Source organism: Paroedura picta, chromosome 10 (genome assembly GCF_049243985.1).
Source record: "Paroedura picta isolate Pp20150507F chromosome 10, Ppicta_v3.0, whole genome shotgun sequence".
Classification (NCBI taxonomy): domain Eukaryota; kingdom Metazoa; phylum Chordata; class Lepidosauria; order Squamata; family Gekkonidae; genus Paroedura; species Paroedura picta.
The window spans coordinates 82,636,634-82,660,450 of NC_135378.1; the positions used below are offsets into that span (position 1 = coordinate 82,636,634).

Below are 23,817 nucleotides of genomic sequence, written 5' to 3' on the forward strand. Positions count from 1 at the left end.
CTATCTATCTATCTATCTATCTATCTATCTATCTATCTATCTATCTACCTACCTACCTACCTACAGTATTTGCTGGCGTATAAGACTACTTTTTTCCACTGAAAAACATGCCTCCAAGTGGGGGGGTCGTCCTATGCGCCGGGTGCACTTCAGTTGGGATAGACATAGCTGCCCATAGTGGCCCATAGTACTGTAATGTAATGTAACGAACTCTATATTTTGAGTGGAAATGTTGGGGGATCGTCTTATACACCCAGTCGTCTTATACCCCAGCAAATACGGTATTTATTTTTATGCCGCTGCTCTTCCAGTGGTCTCGCGGTGGTTCACACAAAATGGAACAATAAAATACAATAATCCCCCCATAAAAACACCCCTTTCCATGATAAGTAGATATAGATGCCGACGTCTTATTCGAGCATTCCAATTCCATTCCCCCTCCCTAATCCCCCATTAAACTGGAGGGCCAAGCATCTTCCGCTGGAAGTGAGGGGCCGGTCTAATAGGAATCAACTGGGGGGGGGGGAAATGAAAACATGAGGACTCTACCCTGGTCTCAAACATACGCCTGGCGGAAGAGCTCCGTCTTGCAGGCCCTGCGAAAAGTTGACAACTCCAGCAGGGCCCTCAGCTCTTCCAGGAGCTTGTTCCACCAGGTTGGGGCCAGGGCCAGGTGGACATAATTCTTTGGGGCTGACTGTGGTTCATTTCTTGTCAACTACTTCAAGCAGAATACACAGAGAAGTGACTAGCCAAGTGTGATCCATGCAGATCAACAAATCTACATGTTTGGGCCATGCAAAGATAGAATACAGGCTTCAGAAAGCCCTGGGGAAACACGACGTTTGCAGAGATTTGTTAAAACAATAACCCTCGAGGGGAGAAATCAGGAGTATTCGGCCTGGCACAATATAATTTTTTTTTTAAAAACCCAAACAAATCGTGACAGTTAGAGAAGACTCAGCTGAGTTAGACGATTGACCAGCAGTCTCTCTGTGTGTGCAGGGCCCATTCATGTGTAAGGAATTCCACAGACATCTCTGACACCATTTAAAAGAGGCACTATAAATCTTGGGGGTGATGATCTAATAAACTGATGCCTCAAACAAAGCCACCTCAGACAAGCCACTATAGCTGTTGACTTCGTGCTCACCTCTATCAAGAAGAAAGGTCTCGTGGCAGAATGGGTAGCCTTCCGCCCCCACTCTCTTCCTGCAACAAGGTTGAACACAAATATCATCTCTCTCTCTTTCTCTCGTTTCTGCTTTGTGATGTGCGCAAAAAGGTCTCTTATCTCCAGAGGGGCCCAGCCTTAAGACATAACAGGGCTTTGTCTCCCGGAGATTTCAAAACTAATTCTCCAGGATCTTGTTTGGACAGATGTAACCCTTCGCATACTTAAAATGCTTGAAAAGAATTAGCTAGTAAGATGTCTTTGATAAGAAGGGCTTTTTCTCTCAGTGCACCCCCTCCCCCCGAAAAAAAAACGAAGAAAAGAAAATACAGCAGGGTCATGCCATGAAATCTATGATGCACTTTGCTATGATTTACGCATGTCTATAACCTTTCCGAGCATGACACAGCAGAAGTGCCGTCCCTTGGGAACCATTCCTGGCTGGGCGCATAATGTTCGCACAAGTCGTTTGCCTGTAGATTCCCAGTGGCTCTGAGTGTAGGGAGCTCTGACATCACAAGACGATTCTCCCTTGGGATTATCTATAACGGTCTTACAAAAATATAAGCAGGAACGAAAGAAAGAATAAAACCACAGGCATAAGATTTTTACGTGGACAACCGACCCAGGGCATGAGCTACATGGGAAATGTATTGCCACATAGGGAGGCATGTATTCGATCCATAAGAAGGAGGTTACTGTGGGGATGCTATGTGCAGCCCTGCACCCAGATATTTCCTGAAAACATTTTCATTGTCCACCTCTGAGGGATCATCCCATAACTGACTCACAAGGGAAAGAATATTATTTCAAAACGGATTCCCCCCTTCTTCTTTAATTTACAGCCAATAACAGACACTGTAAATCACCAGCAGACAAGGTCGCCAGTTTCCTGTTGGCAACTGGTGTGGGATGGGGACTTATGGGGAGCAGGAAGGAAGCCCAGCCATTGTGCATCAATGTACACAATGTTCACTGCCCACACAACCCGGACTTGATGTCAGGGCAACACTCTGGTATTTGGGCAAAACCTCTATGGTAAATTTGGCTTCTACCAGAGAGATTTTGCCCAAATGCCAGAGTGTTGCCCTCAATGTCCTTGTCATGATGATATTACTTCCGGGTCACATGAGCAGTGAAGTAGACACATTGGTGGAATCTCTTTTTAGGGATTAAGGGGGGGGGGGGGTATGGCATTGCTGCAGGCAGCTTCTATTCTGTACTCTGTTCTCACATTTCAGTACGGCAGGCCGGAGGTCCAAAACCTTTTGGCGTCTTTCGGACCCACAAAACGGCTACCAAAGTAGGCCGAGCCGAACCACAAAACGCCAGAGGGTGAGGTTATGCAGAAATGTAATGGTAAACTCATCCACATTTCAGGTAGAGACACTGCCTTCTAAGCTCCCCAGTAGCCAATCAGAAGCTCTACTGCCAGCGTCACCACCTAGCCCCACCCACTCTTCATGGGACGAGGGAAAGTTGGGGGTCCCTTGAAGTAGATAAAAGATGGGGGAAGGGTCTAATTTCTTCTAGAGATGTAAGATGAAGAGATAACCCAAAGCCCATCTGAGATTAATTTACAAAAAAAAAAACACTTAATAAATTTCCCATCCAAGAGAATTTTTCAAGAAGGGAAAATGCACCTCGCCGTCTTAACGATCCCCATCATTATCTGTGGAAACGGCAAAATCCCTCTTGGATGCCGTCTGGAACGCATGTAAATATTTGTGTGTAGAGGAAATTGCAGTGAGAAACCACAAAACGCTACTGGAGTCGTGGAAATGATTCGTCTTCTCCACTCTGGCATCCAAAGGGGATTTGCCCAGAACTATCTCTCCACTGGAAAAAAAAAACAAAGCAAAAAACCCAAAAACATCTCCTATGTCCCCAGTAGTTCTGGGAATTATCAGCTCCCACACCTCTCGCCCTCTATAGCAGGGGTGGCCAAATTGTTGCTTTCCAGATGTCCGTGGACTACGATTACCATGAGCCCCTGCCGATGCCATGCCAGCAGGGGCTCATGGTAATTGTAGTCCATGGACTTCCGGAGAGCCACAGTTTGGCCACCCCTGCCCTATCGTTTACTTTGCACTCTATCATTTTGGACCCTTGGAAGAGCTTGAGGGGAGACAGGCCACAGGAAGAAGAGGCGCATGGGGACAGTCAGCTCCCTTCTCCAGTGTACAACACTAATAATTATGTACCACCAAATTGCAACTCGCTGACTTATGGCGACTCCTCATTTAATTTAATTTTCTCCATGGGAACTGATCTATGAAACCTGGAGATGAACTGCAATTCCAGGGGATTTCCAGCCACGGCCTGGAGGTTGGCAACCCTAGATAGATGAAAATCGAGTACTTGACAAACTGGGTATTTGATGAGAATGTAAAAATGGAAGGAGAGGAAAAAAAAAAAAAACCCTCCCCTCTCTCCACCCAATCTCTCCCCTTTCCAAATGCCCTCTAAGTCCCTGCTTGTTTTTCATATTAAGTGGTCACATCCCCACCCCCCTAATTATTACGTTAACATTGTCGTATATCATTAGCTGCTGAGCCGACTTCAAGCAGAGCCAGTGTCATCCGAAACTCCCTCTGGAAGGCGTTCTGGCAAATATGAGCAGGCCCAAAGCTTGAAAGGTGAAATGAGGTGACCTTAGTAACTTTGGAGGTTTTTAGAGGAGACTGCAATCCCGCCCGCTTTCCCCGTTCTCCGGGGAAGTTTCCCACCAGGGACCCAGAGTGTTGAGCCTAGTACCTTAGCAACAGGGTTTGCCCCCAAAGCTTTTGGGTTCTCTTTGCGGGACCAGAACTGAAAATCCCGAATGGAAAGCGTGAGCTTGGAAAATCTGCTGCGGCGTCTGCCCACTCTCCTCCGCTGATTCAAGGCAAGGATGAGAATTCACTGTCAGGTTTTGCGACCAAGGCCAAGGGTAGAACACGTTGGAGGAGTGGGGGTACTGCCCTGGGTCACCTCCTCACGATGTCGCATGTTCCCCTGCCCACTGACCAGCTAGCCAATGAGACAGAGTGGAAAAACATGGACCACGATGGCATCACGTGGAACAGTTTGCAGAAGCAGATGCCGCGGAGGGAAGACACAAATGGGAGGGGAGGGGAACCCCCAAAACGGGTTGCTGGTTTTGGCATGATCTGTATAACTTCTGTCCCGTCTACTTCCTGACCGAAATATGGAGTCCTCAGCGCGCTACCAAACACAGCCTCGGAACTTCACAGGACGATTAGCTCATGCGAGTTTCACAATATTTCCACGAGAGAGAACCAGCTTGGTGTCATGGTTAACAGTGGCAGCTTCTAAGCTGTCGAGCAGGGTTTGATTCCATGCTCCTCCACATGGAGCCAGTTGGTGACCTTGGGCTCACCACTGTCCTGATAGTGCTGTTCTTACAGAGCAGTTGTCACAGTCCTGAGAGAGCTGTCTCAAAGAGGTTCTGTTAGAGCTCTCTCACCCACCTATCCCGCAGGGAGAGGAAGGGAAATCTGCTTTGAGACTCCTTTGAGCAGTGAAAAGTGGGGTATAAAAACCAACTCTTATTCGTCTTGTTCTCTACTCAGAGAGGAAAAAAAGACTTTTAAAAGGCTTATTCTGCACACAATAGATAATGCACCTTCAATGTGCTTTAGAAGATTTTCTTGTTCTGCACAGAAAAATCCAGCTGCAAAGCACATTGAAAGTGCATTATCCTATGTGTGCAGAATGGGCCTCAGAGTGAAGGTCTTGCTCATTTTGAACCTCCAAAGAAAAAAGGCATCCCTTCACAGCTGCTATTGCATTCCTTTTGTTTCATGTCAAAGTGCTATTTCCCCCAATAATGCTTAAATGTCCAAATCTGGCACATCAGAAAGGAGAGCAGGCAGAGGATTCTGGGTAAGGGACGTGGTACAGCCCCCATTCCTTCATTCCTCCGTTTGTGTGGGTAGCAAACCAGTAAAAAAAAAAGAGAGAGAGAGAGAGAGAGAAGCGGTCAAGAAACTTCGAGTGGTTTCATTTGCAAGGCCAAGGGAAAGCAAAGCGCAGCCAAAAGGACAGTCCGCCTTCCCTTGGCGGCTCTTGGCTCCTTTCTTTCGCTGAAACTTTCTAGGCAAAATACCTGAGGCTGCTTCCAAGAACACAGCAGCCCAGAGTGACCTCTGGCAAGAACCTCTGCTCCCATTTCACTCAGAAAATGCCTTGTTCAGTTCCCTCACCTAGCTCCTGATTTTGCTTGGGTTCCCCCCCCCCTTCCCCTTTTTCTTCACTCACTGACATATCTCCCCTGTCCTGCAGCATGTATATGAGAGAGTGCGTACTTGCGTATGCACCCTCATGCACGCCTGAGAGGGGCACTCTCCAAATTTGGCCTCAGATATAAATCTGACCTGCTGCCGCCAGGTTCCCTGCGAATGACTCACGGGCCCAGATAATTTGGAGCCTGTCCCTATTTATTTGTCAAACAGGGCTGCCCAGTTCCTTCAGTTCTGGCTGCTGGCCGGTGGAGAAGCAAATGTCCCTCGGGACTCTTGTTCCCTTACGTGCCGGGCTGGGCAGACATGTCAGGGAAGCGGCTTCTCTTCAGATGGAGTTCTTTCCTCAGGGTTCCTCTGCCAGGTCAAAATGTGCAAGGTTTATTGGCCCTTAGCAGGGCCAGCCGCGCCAAGGAAAAACCCAGATTATCGTTCAAAAAAGACATAGGTAGTAGGGACATCTCAACTTTTCCCCCACCTAAGGGAATCAGATTTTTTTTAAGGGCTTCTAGGCTTAATTTTGCATGTCTCTCATTTTAGCTAGGTGAAAAGGAGAAAGGGGCCAGTTCAGAGACTTCAAACGTTGTAGCAACAATATATTTAGGGTTAGACTTTTTAAAATCATAATATGGGAATAATAAAGGTAAAGGTATCCCCTGTGCAAACACCGGGTCATGTCTGACCCTTGGGGTGACGCCCTCCAGCGTTTTCATGGCAGACTCAATACGGGGTGGTTTGCCAGTGCCTTCCCCAGTCATGACCGTTTACCCCCCAGCAAGCAAGCTGGGTACTCATTTTACCGACCTCGGAAGGATGGAAGGCTGAGTCAACCTTGAGCGGGCTGCTGGGATAGAACTCCCAGCCTCATGGGCAGAGCTTTCAGACTGCATGTCTGCTGCCTTACCACTCTGTGCCACAAGAGGCTCTTATAGAAATAATAAACTGCACATATTTACAGATACACAAGCAAATCTTTCAGTGGATCCAACCCTACACTAGCAGGTTTACATGCGTGACATCACCCCTAAGGGGAACCATTGTTTGAGTTTGGTTGGCAGGTAGGTTGTTCTCCCAAATCCAGGACTGGCCTGCCTATCGCCCCTCCCCCCACATGCCCCACCACTAGTGATGCATTTTAGCCCTCTTCCTGTTCTTTGGGAAACTAGCACATCTATATACCAGGGTCCCACTTTACAGAATACGGGGAACAAAACAATATTTGCCATCAATGCGCCCTGATGCATAGAGTTATTTCGACTGCATTTGAGAGAACCATCTACTTATCCACAAACCCCTTGGCTTAGTGAACATTCCTCAAGGGGGGGGGGGACACATCATTTCAAAAAAGGGGGAGGGAAGGAAACTGTGCAGATTAGAATCAGCAGGAATTATTTTAAGGTTGATCGACCGCATTCTGCTTACATCCCAATATACATCCGCAGCAAAGCAATTACTCAGAAACAGTGACAAGTTCATACAAGTCAGCAATCTAAAAAACGGCCCCATCGTGGTTCCCCCCACCCCGTCCCCGTGACTTGGAAACGGAAATCGAACGTAGAATCCCGTATCGGCCGCCAAGCAGAAAATAGGCACAGGCACAGAAAAGCACCGGAGTACCCAAAGGGACTTGTGGGCCTCTTGCCTTAATGAACAACCATGCAAGTTTGAAGATACAGACTATTACTGGAACGCTGACCAAGGTCTATGAAGCTACGGCTCAAGCATCAGCCATTGAAGCCACCTTATACTGAATAAGACCCTTGATTCATCCAAGTCAGTGTTGTCCACGGGCACAGAAACTTCAGGGTTTCAGCAGAGGTCTTTCACACCACCTCCTACCTGATCCTTTCAACTGGAAAGGCCGGGGATTGAACCTGGGGGCATGCCAAGCAGATGCTCCACCAGTGAGCCATAGCCCCTCCCGTTTCCCCATAGGTGAGCACCAATCACCGCGTGGTGCATCACGGACTGATGCCTCTTTGACAGGTGTGAGTGAATTTTCACAGAGTAGTTCAGCAGTGGGATGGGCTGCCTGAGGAGGTGGGGAGTTCCCTCTCACTGGTGGTCTTCAAGCAGTGGATGGACAGGCCCTTCTCTTGGATGCTTCAGGCTGATCCTGCATTGAGCGGAGGGTGAGACTAGATGGCCTGTAGGGCCCCTGCCCACTTTAGGATTCTGTGAGTCTAGTTCAGCAGTGGAATGGGCTGCCTAAGGGGGTGGGGAGCTCCCCCTCACTGACGGTCTTCTAGCAGGGGCTGGACAGAGACTGATCCTGGATGCTTCAGGCTGATCCCGCATGGAGCACGGGATGTGACTAGGTGGCCTGGATGATCCCTTCCTATTCTGTGATTATAGTTATTTTCGCTTCAAGGGAGTACTCAGGCTAAATTGCTGCTCTCCAGATAATCAGCCTTTTTATGTGACTTGCGACTTCTTTCGTCGTCATCGGGTAATATTTAATTCCACCAAAGATATTGGCCTACACCCAATTCAATTGGGACTGAATCCCGTTTGAATCCAGCTCATCAATCAATCAGTTTACACCGCCGAACGCCTCCAATCCCACAAGGTTAATTTAATCACACAACGAACGCACAATCTTGGGACGCAGACCAAATAGTGTATTCGGCATCCAAAAGAAATGATAATTTTTGGGGGTGGGGCGGGGAGGGACGACAACACAAGTTCTGCAGAAAGAATTTTCACACTGAAAATTCTAGAAAATGCCAACCAATCCTAGCTAAAAGAATCTCTCTGGGGGACAAGCACTTCAAGTAGAAATCTCACGGTGAAAAGAAAACTCTAGAAATGCCAAATAATTGTAACAGGATGAGTCTCTTGCCGTTGGTTCAAAGAAAGATAAGCGTGATACCTTCACTGTGGAAGTCTGTGGGGGGTACATTGGTTGGATCCTGTGCCATCGCGGACCGCTTGTAGACGACGTGAGCCCTCCCGCCTTCTTCTTCCATTTGCTTCCCTTTCTCCAGCGGTTCGATGAAATATTCGTCTTCGTCCGTCCGAATCATTCCAGCCTACGGAGAGAAGCAAAGAGGCAAGCCACAAAGGATGGGATGAGTCCATCTTTCTCGGCAACCTTTCAGTGGCGTGGAGCGGAATGTACTAATTATCTTAGTCATTTTTGTTTGCCTCTGTTTTGCAAGAGTCAATCACAGTCCGTCAAACAGAGCAGGGGTAGTCTACCTGTGGTCCTCCAGATGTCCATGGACTTCAATTCCCATGAGCCCCTGCCAGCAAATGCTGGCAGGGGCCCATGGAAATTGTAGTCCATGGACATCTGGAGGACCACAGGTTGACTACCCCTGAAATAGAGGGTTAATGTGCGTTGACCCTTATTGCTGGGGGAACAAGTATTTTGGAGCAGGACCTGATGTTGCAAACCTGAATGTGCTACTGTATTGGTGCATCAGCATGAATCAGGAGGGGATTTCTTTGCTCTGTTGGGCATAATCGGTTCCAGGGTTTTTTTTTTTTAGGAGAGGGTATCGCACGTAGATAGTGTTTGGGTCCTCCATCTCCTCTGACACATGAAGCTGCCTTAGACTGAATCAGGCTCCTGGTCCATCAAAATGGCCTACTCAGATCGGCAGCTATTCTCCAGGGTCTCAAGCAAACCCTCCTGCCTGGTCCTTTCCCATCCCCTCCTGCCCGGTCCTTTTAACTGGAGATGCCGGGGATTGAACCTAGGACCTTCTGCATGCCAAGCAGAGGCAATTCCACTGCCACCATTCCCAGGCCTGCCATCTCTCAGTGGCTAACAACAACAATAAAAACATACAATAAAAGAAAAGCATACGATATAATCACATTAGAAGAAGAAGAAGAAGAAGAGTTGGTTCTTATATGCCGCTTTTCCCTACCCAAAGGAGGCTCAAAGCGGCTTACAGTCGCCTTCCCATTCATCTCCCCACAACAGACACCCTGTGGGGTGGGTGAGGCTGAGAGAGCCCTGATATCACTGCCCGGTCAGAACAGTTTTATCAGCGCCGTGGCGAGCCCAAGGTCACCCAGCTGGCTGCATGTGGGGGGAGCGCAGAATCGAACCTGGCATGCCAGATTACAAGTCCGCACTCCTAACCACTACACCAAACTGGCTCTCACCAAACTGGCTTATCCCTTCTCAGACCCCTAACCTCTCCGTACTCCTACCCCCAGTCTGCCAGATGGACCAGGTCCTCAGGGGTGATGTTGCAGACGAGAGCCCCTAAATTCCAGCTACAGGGGAGGGCAAGATTTTCTGCCTGCCTGGCATCAGCCAAAAGACTGGCAGAACAGCTCTGTTGAGATGAAGAGAGAACTGTAGAGTGATCAGCTATCGTAGTGGGAAGATGGGGAACTACCAGAAGGAGGGGACCCCTGAGAGCCAGCATGGTGTTATGGTGTTATGGTTAAGAGTGACGGCTTCTAACTTGGGGACCCAGGTTTGATTCCTTCTCCTCCTTCACATGCAGCCAGCTGGGTGACCTTGGGCTCATCACAGCACTGATAGGGCAGTTCTGACCGAGCAAGAATATCAGGGCTCTCTCCGCCTCACCCACCCCACAGGGTGTCTGTTGTGGGGAGAGGAAAAAGAATTGATTATGTTTATTGGATGATGTTTATGGAGGGGGGGGGTGTTTTGGATTTTACTGCCATGTTTCTTGATCTATGTATTGTAATTTTTCTGTCCCTTTTTAATTTTAACCCACCACAAGCCAGTCTCGGGAATGGTGGGAAATAAAAATTGAAATGCTAACAACAACAACAAGACTGTAAGCCGCTATGAGACTCCTTCTAGTAGAGAAAAGCCACATATAGGAACCAACTCTTCCCCGTCTTGTCCCTCATCTTCTTCTACTACTATTACTAGTACTACTAGTAGTAATAGTATTCTGGGTAACAAAGGGATGGCAGCTGGAGTGGACAAAGGAAAACCCAGGAAGCATTCTATCTGTTTGGAAGGTGGACTCTATTATACCCCATCAAAGCCCCTCCCCAAGCCCCACCCTCCTCAGGCTGCACCCCCCCCCCCAACACCTCCATGTATGTATGTATGTATGTATGTAATTAAATTTATTGTCCGCCACTCTCGGCGGGTTACATAACAAATTATTTATTTTTAATGCAATTTATTGGCTGCCCCTCTTGGCCAGGCAAGCTCGTGAGGGCTTACAATGGTGATACATTACAAGAATCCAAAATACTAAAATCCCCAATTAAAATCCCAACAACATAACAACATCATCATCAACATCAACCCTAAGACAAAGACAGCTGCAGAAAGGGTACAATCAACCGTGATGAAAACATCCAAAGGAAGGGGAGAAGGGGGGGCGGGATTCTTCACCCCTAGCCCGGACCAAACGCCAGTCCGGAGCTGGAAGCCGTGTCTCTTGCCCTCCGGAGACTCCGCTGTCCGTGCTGCCACTCAGCGACGGTGCTAAATCCATTCCTTCCAGCACTAAGCCCGTGTTTTTACCTCTCCTCTCAGCTTCGTTTTTGGCCGGGTCGCCCACGATGGTGATGACTCACTCCCAAACAGGGAGATCTGTTTCTGCCATTGCAGCTCCCCCGTGGAAATCCGTTTCCAACATCGAAGCCGTGCCATTTCAATTAACGGCAAGGCATACCCTTACCGCAGGAGCAACGGGCAGGGATATTTCGGTTCAGATAAGTCCACTATGGATCACACCCTCATTTTTTCCCCTTCCACCAGGCCAAGAGGCATTATTAGGCTGGCGACCTGTCAGCCTCTGGCAAGCGAAGGGACCGTTTCCTTGCCATAGGGGAAGAGGGCGGGAGAGAATTTGTGTGTGCCTACAGTTGCTATGCCCCTGACATCAGACCGGATCCTGGCACAGGGGGGCAGGGGGGTGGGCTGCCTAAAGATCCCGGTGTTGAGACTTTGGTCTTGAAAAAAAAAAAAAACAGTGCATTCAGGTTCGCTTTCCTTTTGCCATGACAGAATGGAAGGAAGCATCTGGAGTTGGAGTTGGATGTTATAAACATCTATCATGTTCCCCTTGAGTTGCCTCTTTTCTAAACTGAAGGGCCAAGAGGGTTTCAGGGTATAGGTTGGGAAGACTAACTGAAGCAGGCAACTTTGATACTCCAAAGATCAGACCCCCTAAAACCTTGTCAGCCTCTAAGGCAGGGGTAGTCAACCTGTGGTCCTCCAGATGTCCATGGGCTACAATTCCCATGAGCCCCTGCCAGCAAATGCTGGCAGGGGCTCATGGGAATTGTAGTCCATGGACATCTGGAGGACCACAGGTTGACTACCCCTGCTCTAAAGTGCTTCTGGGCTCAGACTTCAGTAGATTCTGAACAAAGTTTGAGTCCAGCGATACCTTTAAAACCAACAAATTTTAATTCCGGGGCTAACTGAGAAATGAATGACTAGAGAAAGAAGAGTTGGCTTTTATATCCTACATTTCACTGCCCAAAGGAGTCTTGAAGCAAGATTAGAATTGCTTCCCCATTCTCTCCCCACAATGGAAACTCTGTGAGGCTGAGAGATGAGGCTGAGAGAATTCTAAGACAGCTGCTTCTAACAGGACTGTGACTAGCCCAAGGCCACCCAGCTGACTGCATGTGGAGGAGCAGGGAATCAAACTCAGCTTGCCAGATTAGAAGCCCCTAAGCATGTGAAGTTAGATAAGAACCCAATATCTCTGTTAAGCCCTGGAGGGTCCATTGGACAGAGATATCAGGTCCTTGTCTCACTCGACACTCTGTTCGCATTTATTCCCAGAATTAAACTCTGTTGCTCCTAAAGGAGCCACTGAACTCAAATTTAGTCCTCACGTCTGTTTGTTAACCCTTTTAATACCTGTATGCTACTTTGCTGCTATTCACAGGTCTTAACCAACTGCTTTAAACCAATATTAGCTATACCTATCTCCCAGTTACTTATGCATTTTAACTGATTGGCCCTTCCTGGCAACTAACCTCTGCGTCAGAGTATCTGAAGAACTGCACATGCACACGGAGGTCTATACCCAGAGTTAAACTTTGTCGACCTTAAAGGCGCTGCTTGTCTCAGGCTACTCACCTGAACCTAAGCAGACTCTGATACTGGCAGTGAATTCTTTGCCCTAATCCCCCCCCCCCCCCAGTTCATCTGGGCCCAGTTCATCTACACCGGATTGCACGGGTTTCAACTTTCAACTGGAATAGGACACATATAAGAGCCCCCCTCCTGTGTTGATTTCAACAGCTGGATCCACTTTGGCTGGCGGAGGGGTGGGTGGGATCGGGGGTGAGGGCCGGACCTCAGTTCTTAGAGAAATCCTGCTGTTTCTGCTCCAGGAGCGGCCTTCCAAACTACAATGGGAACACTTGCTTCCGGCGCCCAACCGAAGACGCACGCAGGCCTGTGCGGAACTCTGGACAAAAGCAGGTGGCCAAAGGAGTCCCGCTTGAGCCCTCCCGAGACGGGAGCCCTGCCGAAAAGGGATCAAGGCTCCTGTGTTCTATCAGGTTCAGATCGATGCACCAGCCCAGCAGACGGGCCGGGCCTGCCAAGAGAAACACAAGCGAGCAGGCAGAAGGGAGGTGCGCACGGGGAAATGGGGGGGGGGGGAGAGATTGTGCCGTTTCTGGAGACAGTTCTCCACTCTTTGGACTTCTTAAAGAGCGGGCATGAAACGTGCTTTCATAGCCCGGTCTTCACAAACACACCTTCCCGAGCGCCATGCACACTGCTACCTTTCACCCTCTCTGTTAGCTTAAGGTGTGTTCGGTTCCATGACTGGGCAAAACCTGCGTCACAGGCTACCTGCCCCCTCGGGCCCGGGGAGGGGAGCCGCTCGGAGCCGGGCTGAACACTGGCCGATTTACTGGAGGGGGAAGACGGCAGCCAAGAAGAGACGGCGGAGCCCACATCACAGGGCTCCCAGCCCCCGGCCCCATCCAAACAAGAGCTGCAGCCGGGGCGGGTGTGTGTGTGTGTGTGTGTGTGTGGATTATGGATTTCCTAATTCTGCGGCAAAGGGGATGTATCTCAGGGTGGGTCCTGCAGGGGAGGGCAGCGAGGCGTTTCTCTGCAGCTTTCAAGATTTGGCAGCGTCTCGGTGTTGCAGAGGGAAGGATGCTGAAGAGGCCGCATCGTCTGCCGAAGCCTTCTCCTGAAGCAGAACCCCTGCTCTGTCGTGGTTAGTATTGGTTACTCAGGCAGGCAGGAGTTCTCCAGGATATCAGGCAGAGGTCCTTCCCATCACCTTCCGCCTGGTCCTTTTTAAATTAGAGATGCTGGAGATAAAACATGGGAGTTTCCACGCTCCAAGCAGGTGCGCCACCTCGGAGCCATGGTCCAGCCCCAAAGGAAGGACACTGGTCAGACTGCACTGGGAGTCCCGTGGGCAGTTTTGGAGGCCTCGCTTCAAAAAGGATGTGGACAGAATGGAAGGGGTGCAGAGTGGGGAGGAGGATCCGGGGCCTGGGGACCACGCCATGTGAAGAAAGGCTTAGGGACTTGGGAAAGTTCAGCCTGGAGAAGAGGAGACTGAGAGGGGACAGGTTGGCTGGTTTTATGTATCTGAATGATTGTCACTTGGAGGAGGGCAGGGAGAGGTTCCTGTTGGCAGCAGAGGAGAGGACTCGCAGGAATGGGTTTAAATTACATGTAGAACGGTACCAGCAAGATATCAGGAAAAAAATTCATAGTCATAGTTCAGCAGTGGAAGGGGCTGCCTAAGGAGGTGGGGAGCTCCCCCTCACTGGCCGTCTTCAAGCAGCAACTGGACTTCTCCTGGATGCTTGAGGCTGATCCTGCACTGAGCAGGGGGTGGGACTAGATGGCCTCTATGGACCCTTCCCACTCTAGGATTCTATGAGGCTAGTTCAGCAGTGAAATGGGCTGCATATTCTTGGTGCTTGGGGAGCAACAGAGGGAGGCTTCTGGAGTTCTGGTGGACCTCCTGAGGGCACCTGAGTTTTGGCCACTGTATGACACAGCATGTTGGACCAGATGGGCTGTTAGCCAGATCCGACGTGGCTTCTCCTGTGTTATCTTTTTTTCTTCTTATGTTCTTAAAAGCACACAATTTCTGTGGTTCAGGCTATTTGAGCTGTGCAAACTTGGGTTGGTGACGCAAAAGCCCTGAAAATGCACTTGGGGAAGGGGGGGGGGGGCAATGAGATCCAAGACGCCCTCCGTTTGGGTTGGCAGGGCCCTACCTTGCTGCCCACACCTTTGGCATTAACAGGCTAATATTTAACCAGAAGCATGGTGCGCATGAAAACAACTCCTTCTCGAATCTTAACGGGAGGCCTGAGCAGACCCCAATCCAAAAAGCTTCTCACTTTCCACTGGAGATTGTATTGGCTCGAAGAATGTTTAGGAAGCCAGTAAGGTCCAATGAACTTTTGTGGGCCTGATAGCTAACCAAAGAGTCGTGCAAGAGTTAACAGCCGGCCTCCTCCATGAAGTCAGTCATGACAAGATGACAGAAACTTGTCCCTATTTTTGTGTTTTAAAAATAATCAAGAAGGACGTCGATAAAATTGAAAGGGTACAGAGGAGAGCGACGAGGATGATCTGGGGCCAAGGGACCAAGCCCTATGAAGACAGGTTGAGGGACTTGGGAGAAAAGGAGGTTGAGAGGGGACATGATAGCCCTCTTTAAGTATTTGAAAGGTTGTCACTTGGAGGAGGGCAGGATGCTGTTTCTGTTGGCTGCAGAGGAGAGGACACGCAGTAATGGGTTTAAACTACAAGTACAACGATATAGGCTAGATATCAGGAAAAAGTTTTTCACAGTCAGAATAGTTCAGCAGAGGAATAGGCTGCCTAAGGAGGTGGTGAGCTCCCCCTCACTGGCAGTCTTCAAGCAAAGGTTGGATACACACTTTTCTTGGATGCTTTCGGATGCTTTGGGCTGATCCTGCGTTGAGCAGGGGGTTGGACTAGATGGCCTGCATGGCCCCTTCCAATTCTTTGATTCTATGATTCTATAAGAACTGTATGAAGCCCCAGCTGGCCTGGATGGCTCAGCCAAACCCAAGCCTGCAGCATTTTGTGGCTACGTGTCAGAATTTGAAAGGTGCCCACAGGCTCAGAAAGGTCGAGGACCTCTGCCTTGATGAGAGGCAAGAGGCGCTATCTAGTCCATATTTTATGGCACCCGCCCTCCAAGGAGCTCAAGGCAGCATGACACATCCGCACGCGATCATGTGCATGATTCAAGAGCATGCAAAGAATATGCTACAGGGGGCAGCATATGCTACAGGGGAGATGCATATTTAGCATAGTTACAATAGGAAATTGATGATTTTTCAAATCATTTATTCCTGTGTCCCAATTGGCTCCTTTGGAGACTTCCTGCTCCTTTGAGCACATTTCCCCCCCTGCTCACCTCTGGAACAGAGAAATTGAGGACAACAGAACAGTTAGACAATTATCTCTCTCTCTCTCTCTCTCTCTCTCTCTCTCTCCCTCCCTCCCCATTTTCTACACAAATTGTGTTGCTTTTCTTAATAAATCTGCTTTGCTCTTTTAAGGTGCCTAGTGCACCATAATCTTTGCATATTTAAAACCAGCTGACAACAACAAATTGAGGACAACAGAACAGTTAGACAGTTACCTCTCTCTCTCCCTCCCTCCTCATTTTCTACACAAATTGTGTTGCTTTTCTTAATAAATCCGCTTTGCTCTTTTAAGGTGCCTGGTGCACCGTAATCTTTGCAATTATATGCTATTAAAGGCTTGTTGTTGTTGTTGTAATCTTTGCATATTTAAAATCGGCCAACAACGACAACCCTGTGAGGCAGCTCAGGCTGCGAGAGAACAACTGACCTTCAGCAAGTTTCATGCCAGCATAGAGAGCTGAACCTGGATTTTCCAGGTTCTCCCCCGACACTCTGATCTCGCCCCTGCCAGAAAGTTTTTCAGCAGAATCGTAACCAGATTCGAGGGCAGCTTAACAGGCTAGCAACATTTTCAGGGGAGGGAAGGGTGTTGAGCTTACAAACGTCAAAACTCCCTACATTCAGGAAAGCTGATATCCCCCAAATATTGGGGGTCTTTGAAGTGTAACGGGACACACCTCTGGCAGCTCCACGGCAAACCAACAGGGGTGAAACTATGAAAAGAATGACAAATTTTAAGATGTAGAAGGGAAACTGCTTTTTAAAATAAAGGTGTCGGGAGATCTGGCTTTGTTTTTCAGCCCAAGCAGCAAGGGCTTAAACCAGGGGTAGTCAAACTGCGGCCCTCCAGATACCCATGGACTACAATTCCCATGAGCCCCTGCCAGCAAATGCTGGCAGGGGCTCATGGGAAGTGTAGTCCATGGGCATCTGGCCGCAGTTTGACTACCCCTGGACACAAGCGGCACGAGGTTGTAAATAATTGCCACTTGCACGTCCCGTTACTGTACCCGGCTTTAGCCTGAAACATTCTTCAAATATTCAAGACTTGGCTCCTTCCAAGGCAGCAGTGGCTATTTTTAAAGCATGGCTCACGCTGGCTCCGGACCCAGCCCTCGCGCCAAACTGACCAAGAGGTGACATTGGCCTGAATGGAATCACTCCACATTTTGGACTGCCCCTTCACCTGGCAACAGAAACTACACTCCCCCCCCTGGCCCCCGCTTCTTTAACCTTTTGGCCAGCTAAGCAACAGCAGGTAGATCAGCAGAGTATCTTCCACAGCTGGCTCCAACTTTTAGGGTCCAGGTAGTTGACCCTGATGGACTGCTGGCAAGTTTAAATTACTGATTATAATGCCTTGTTTTTTAAAGACCTATCTATCTATCTATCTATCTATCTGTCTGTCTGTCTGTCTGTCTGTCTGTCTGTCTATCTATCTGTTCGATTTATAAATGGCCTATCACAGTAGAACAGCTCCAGAAGGGGTAACATATTTATAAAACATATTAAAAAAATTTTTTAAAGTTCAAATCACAGTACGACTGTTAAACGGAAAGTGAAAAGGAGGATATAAAGAACATCTCTTCTTCTTCTTCTTCTTCTTCTTCTTCTTCTTCTTCTTCTTCTTCTTCTTCTTCTGCTTCTTCTTCTTCTTCTTCTGCTTCTTCTGCTTCTTCTGCTGCTGCTGCTGCTGCTGCTGCTTCTTCTTCTTCTTCTTCTTCTTCTTCTTCTTCTTCTTCTTCTTCTTCTTCTGCTTCTTCTTCTTCTGTTTCTTCTGCTTCTTCTTCTTCTGCTGCTGCTGCTTCTTCTTCTGCTTCTTCTTCTGGCAGACAATAAATTTCATGCTAGTTGCCCTTCCTGGGGGATACGATTTCAGGTCCAAGATTTCTACCTTTCAAAAGCAGCACACGCAAAGTGAGATCCGGCCTAATGTTTAGGAGTTGGCTGACGGCTGTCAGACATAAAGGTCTCCTTGAGCTGTCCTTGCGCCCTCTGTGTTGTATCATAAATATCCTTACACTAAGGGCCAAGCCCGTTGCATTCAGGAATACAATGAGTGCTAGATTAGGGGGATGGCCTCCCCCTCTCCCCAGGACCTGGAAAGGCTGCAGGCAGCTGTTAGGGAACTCACCAGCAGGGGGAGCTCTCATGCAGCAGGGAACTACAGCCTCCAAGCCTCGGAGGGAAGTGGAAGGAGGAGGGGGAGGTCAGCGGCGGAAGCCGATTGGCTGGCTGCAGGACAGATAGTCAAGCTGGTAAAAGGAGGAGGCACTCAGAGGTGGGACAGTGGGTGCGTGTTAAGTGTTGAGTGGCATTTAAGCCATGAGACCCCGTGCATGTCATACCTTCCAAATGCTCACCAGCGCCGACAAAAATTCTCACTCCCACGCAATATTGTAACCTGCACTGCATGGAGCCAGTTGGTTGCCTTATCTGGACCCACAAGCCACCCTGGTAAAATACATCTGTGCTAATAGTCCCCAGATGAGCACTTGATCATTCCTCAAACATGCCATTAAGTCCTGGATGTTTGCGGGAGCCACAAAGGAAGCCTGAGAACAAGGGAATCTCTCTTCTGCTTCCTGGCCTTTTAACTGACAACAAAACTTATTGGAATGACACTCCCAGTAGGGTACTATCGCCCAAAACAGAGGGCATTTCTCCTGGTCCCTTTTTGCAAACCCCGCTCTGGGTTCAGCCCAGTGCTAAGGATAGGCTACGTCCCTTTGGACCCATTCAGCAGTGGTGCTTTCCTGCTCGATCGTCTCCTTTCTGGAGAAGAGATCTGCCCCTAATAAACCTGCACTGATGGACTGCAGCATCCTCATTTCAAACACCTCTGTAGCTTTTTGTTGTTTGGCTGTGGCTACTATGCACCTTTGGGCCCTCCTGCTCTGCTCCCTGCCGCCACCTCCCCTCTCCCAATCCGCTCTCCGTTTCATGTCCTCCTTAGTGGCTTTCTCCCTTCTGGTGTTCCCAAATCTTTCTACGCAAGTGTTCACTTTCTCAACCCAAGGTCTTGCTCAAGCCAGGAACGCACGTGAGCCCTGTGACGACAACGCTCTGGACATTTGGTTCGGGAAAACCCCATCAATCAGACAAGATAGACGCCGGTTTTGCAAAGCACGTTACCAGTTGCAACACCAGCCTGCCCGAAATCTTGCCGGCGGGCCTGTCATGTGAGCATCCAACGTGGGTTCAGTCTGGGTCACCGAGACATCCAGGGCTGATCTGAACAGTCTAGGAATTATCTCTCTTGCTATCTTTCTGGCTATAGCAATGCCGAATGTTCAAGAACAGACACAACATGGGACAGAAGGTCAGGAAGGACGCCAGAATTCCTTCGAGAAGATGAGGGCAGCGTTTATTCCTTCTCTCAGGGCCACAGCCTCTGCACGGCACGGCAGAAGGTCCCGGGTTCAATCCCTGGCATCTTCCCTTAAAAGGATCTGGCAGGGGGGGATGGGAAGGACTTCTCTGCCTGAGGACCTGGAGAGAGGCTGCCAGTCTGAGGAGACCAAATTGCAAGACTACTCACGGGGTGGAGAAGGTAGAGAAATACGACACAACGCATTAGCTTGTGGGCACGGAAGGAAACGAAGGAGCAGAAGACAGAGCAGAGGAAAAGGAGTCAAGTTTTCACCCAAAGAGTCATGAACCTGTGGAATTCACTGCTGCAAGAAGTGGTGGAGGATGCAAACACAGATAGCTTCAAGGGCAGGGGGGGGTTGGAAATACCATCTGGATCTGGTATTTCCCAGCTGGTGGGGAAAGACCTGGACTGTTTACGCACTGGGAACTTCACTGCCCCAGCTCCCATGCAGGAGCACAAATCTGGGGAGGATGAGGTGCACCAGGCCAAATGCCCCCCCCCATGTGGGTGCAGGAAGAGGTGGGGCAACCCGCCACGACTAAAACTCCAGCCTGCAGCCCGGCATGAAACCTCCAGTGCATAAACGGTCCTGGGCACTCCTTTACACTATCTTGTAAACTACTTGAGGATTTCTCAGAGCTGTTTTCCTCGTAGATCGCGCCTCCTTTCCCTGCCCAGAGGAGCCCAAACTTGCCATGCGGCAAGCCAACAACCCCAAGCACCGGTGCCCAATGCACACATCCTCTGAAAACTAGCCACCTGCTGATGTAACGTCAGAGCAGTGGCGGCACAACCCTGTGCCAACCTGTCCTGCCTTGTATGGAAGCTGGACAGCCCTGTGTGTTAGGGACAGCAAGGGCTGTCAGCTGGAGAGCTGCAAAAGACAGATCTGATGGCAGGGAGACCAAGTTGGGAATCTGGCAGTGAGTGCACTTGCTCTCCCGTTCCCATGACAATTTCCCGAGGCCACAGATGGGACAGGTGGTTTAACACCTCCTCCTCCTCCTCACTAACTTGCTCTTTGATGCAGGAGAAAAGCCCAAGCATCCAGGAGCACCTTAACGACTAACAAAAGTTGTGGCCAGGGAGGAGCTTTCAGGAATCACCACTCGCTTCTTTAGACACAGCGAGAACGTGTGTCCATCCGTCCCTCTGTCATGGAGAGTGGGGTGATTTCTGATGCCAAATGACAATAGCAGGTGAATGACAACAGCAGGCAAATGACATTAGAGGTGTGATCGGATTGGGTGTGATCTGCAGAGGGGTCGAAGGTGTGGAGAAAACTGCACTGGTAATGAGACAGGAAACCTAGGTCTCGATTCAGGCCAGGAGGACATCTTGAGTTTCATTATTTCATTATCAGTGGCGATTCGGCAGTCTCTCTTTCTAATCGCCTTTTAGAATTCCTTTGCAGGAGAACGGCTACTCTTAGGGAAGGTACAGAGGATTCTTCCTCAAGCAGATGGATTTGACACACCCACACGAGCTAAGAATGTAAGAGCATCTCAGAAATATGGCAGCAGATAGGGGAGTCCTCCTTGCGCCTAAGCCCAGGGTAGTAAATACCCATTTAGCTAGCTGTCTCCAGACCACTGGAATATGCAAGATCAGGAGTGTGAATGATTCAAAGCCATATGAGGAATATCCTACAGGGGGCGTCGGAGGAGATGTATATTTCGCATAGTTTGGATAGGCACTTCCTGGTATCTTCCCATTGATTTCCTGCTCCTTGGAGCACCCTTCCTCCCTGCTTGCCTCCAGAACAGACAGAATAAATGCAGAAGATAACCGCTATTCACATAGACTTGGGACTCTCTCCCTCCTCTCTTTCTTTACAAAGTTTGTTTCTGTTCTAAATAAAACTGTTTTATTCTTTTAAGCAACCTGGTACTGGGAGACCAAACACACAACAGCATTATGGTGGCCAAGGGTAAAGCTGCCGTGTAGATCCAACCTGTAAGGCCACTGTGGAATGTATTGATTGATTGATTGATTGATTGATTGATTGATTGATTGATTGATTGATTGATTGAATGCATGAATGCATGAATGCATGAATGAATGAATGAATGCATGCATGAATGCATGAATGCATGAATGCATGAATGAATGAATGAATGAATGAATGAATGAATGATTTTTACCCCGCCATTCCCCAGGATTGATTTCTACCCTGCCATTTCTTATTCACGTTTCTATCAAAGCAGTGTATCAAATGCAGATAAGGGTTTCAGCAGAAAGACCCCCATCAAAACAAGCAAACTTTACCCTTCAAGATCCCCTGGTCCAATCTTTTGGAAACTTGGGAGGGTCCTGCAGCTACACTGAAAATGTGATGACACTACCTTGACACCCCCCCCCCGCCCCCCAGACCATGGAATAGAGAGAAAGGGAAAATTTCCCATTGGTTTTACTGGCAGTTTCACCTTCTCACAAACCACTGGAATGAAGATGAAGAAAGAAGAAGAGTCGGTTTTCAGACCCTGCTTTTCACTACCCGAAGGAGTCTCTAAGCAACTTACAATTGTGTTCCTTTCCTCTCCCCACAACAGAGACCCTATGGGGTAGATGGGGCTGAGAGAGCTCTGACAGAACTGTTTTGCGAGAACAGCTCTAACAGGACCGGCACTAGCCCAAGGTTACCCAGCTGGCTGCACACGGTGGAGCAGGGAATCAAACCCGGCTCTCCAGATTAGCAGCTGCTGCACTTAGCCACTACACCAAGACAGCTACAGTGCAAAACATCCTGAATGAAAATACTACAGAAACGAAGCAGCTCTTTCGCTGGATGGAAAACCACTGAGAGAAAGCATATATAGAAGAAGAGAGAGAAGAGATGGTTTTCTGTACCCTGCTTTTTCCTGCCTAAAGGAGTTTCAAAGCGGCTTACAATCGCCTATCCTTCCTCTCCCCAAAATAGACACCCTGCGAGGTAGGCGAGGCTGAGAGAGCTCTGAGAGAACTGTGGTCGGCCCAAGGTGGCTCCCTGTAGAGAAGTGGGCTGCCCCAGACAGAGGCCGCCGCTCTTAACCACTACACCAAATCTGCTCTCTGGCTCCAAGTTCTCAGAGAACAAGAGTGGAATACAAACGAAACACCTCCGAAACGTTCATATTCCTGACCAAGTGTTGCTGCCTGTCCAAGGATTTTTAAAAGTGATATGGAATATATCTTACCAGACCATCACAGTTGCTGACAGCGACTGAGGCTCCTGGGACACCCACGAGGTCGCCCACGTAAGCACAATCGGTCCAGAGCGCCTCCTTTTTCCATATCCTGTCCACAACGCCCCCGGTCTGACCCAGCTTAACGCTTTCCGTACTGTTCCCAGTTTCCACCGAATCTTCGTGCCATTCCACCACCGCCCCAGGCGCGATCAACCGAATGTTCGGGTGCAGCCGAAGGTGGAAATCCCTCCCGAAAGCAGTGACGTTGAAGTACAGCTGTCTTGAACTCGGGGAAACATCCCTTCTGGAGCGCCTTAACCGGCTCGAGGAAACCACGTTGGACCGGAAGCTTCCGTCCGCATGGGTCCTGACCGGGGTCGCCAACACGTAGTTCTTCGTTGCCAGCGTGTCTAATCGAGGCAAAGAACCGAGACAGAGGATTAACCATAGAGGCAAAAGAGAGGCAAACCAAACCATTTCTATCAAGGAAAAACCTCTTGATAGTTGGAGCAGTTCCTCAGCGGGGCAGGAGGTGGTGGGTCCCCCTTCTTTGGAAGTTTGTAAGCAGAGGTTAGATAATCATCTGAGAGAAATGCTGATTTTATAAACTGAGGCAGATGGTGAGGGGGTGGGCAGAAGGGAATGTGTCGGGGCCTGGCTCTTGTGGCCCTTTCTTGCATGCCCAGGGAAATTCTGGTTGCCACTTTGTGGTCAGGAGGTGAATTTCCTCCAAACCAGACTGACTAGGGATTCTGGGTATTTTGGGGTGGGGGTGAGGGGCATCATCTGGGAATGGAATTAGGCTCACTGTGGATGTGCAGGTAGTTGCAAATTGCCTGCATTCAGCGAAGGGTTGGCCTAGGTCTGTTTAGCCTGGAGAGGAGACGATTGAGAGGGGATTTGATCATCTTCAAGTATTTAAAGGGCTGTCATGTAGAGCAGGGGTAGTCAACCTGTGGTCCTCCAGATATCCATAGACTACAATTCCCATGAGCCCCTGCCAGCATTTGCTGGCAGGGGCTCATGAGAACTGTAGTCCATGGACATCTAGAGGACCACAGGTTAACTACCCCTGATGTAGAAGATGGGGCAGAGTTGTTCTCTCTTGCCCCGGAGGGCCGGACCAGAACCAAGGGAATGAAATTAATTCAAAAGAAATTCCGCCTAAACATCCGGAAGAAGTTCCTGACAGAGCGGTTTCTTCCTCGGGAGGTGGTGGGCTCTCCATCTTTGGAGATTTTTACACAGAGGCTGGAGAGCCATCTGATGGAGAGGCTGATTCTGTGAAGGTTCAAGGGGGTGGCAGGTGACAGTGGAGGAGCAATAGGGTTGTGAGTGTCCTGCATAGTGCAGGGGGTTGGACTAGATGACCCAGGAGGTCCCAACTCTGTTATTCTAAGATTCTAGTTCAGTTTTTGCCTCTTGGGTCATAATAAAGAGCTGAAATGAACTCCCAGTCCTGGTCTCTGAACTCACTGATCTAACAGA

At 49.1% G+C, this 23,817-nt stretch overlaps 1 protein-coding gene across 1 annotated transcript in view; it reads right to left on the minus strand.

Annotated features, from left to right (window-relative positions):
• ADAMTS3 (ADAM metallopeptidase with thrombospondin type 1 motif 3) overlaps positions 1-23,817 on the minus strand; it is an 86,773-nt gene that overhangs the window by 54,657 nt on the left and 8,299 nt on the right. Inside the window, exons 3-4 of the mRNA XM_077301170.1 lie at positions 22,339-22,739; positions 8,291-8,450 (exon numbers count right to left, since the gene is read on the minus strand). Coding sequence (XP_077157285.1) covers positions 8,291-8,450; positions 22,339-22,739 — 561 coding nt within the window. The remainder of the gene's footprint in view (positions 1-8,290; positions 8,451-22,338; positions 22,740-23,817) is intronic.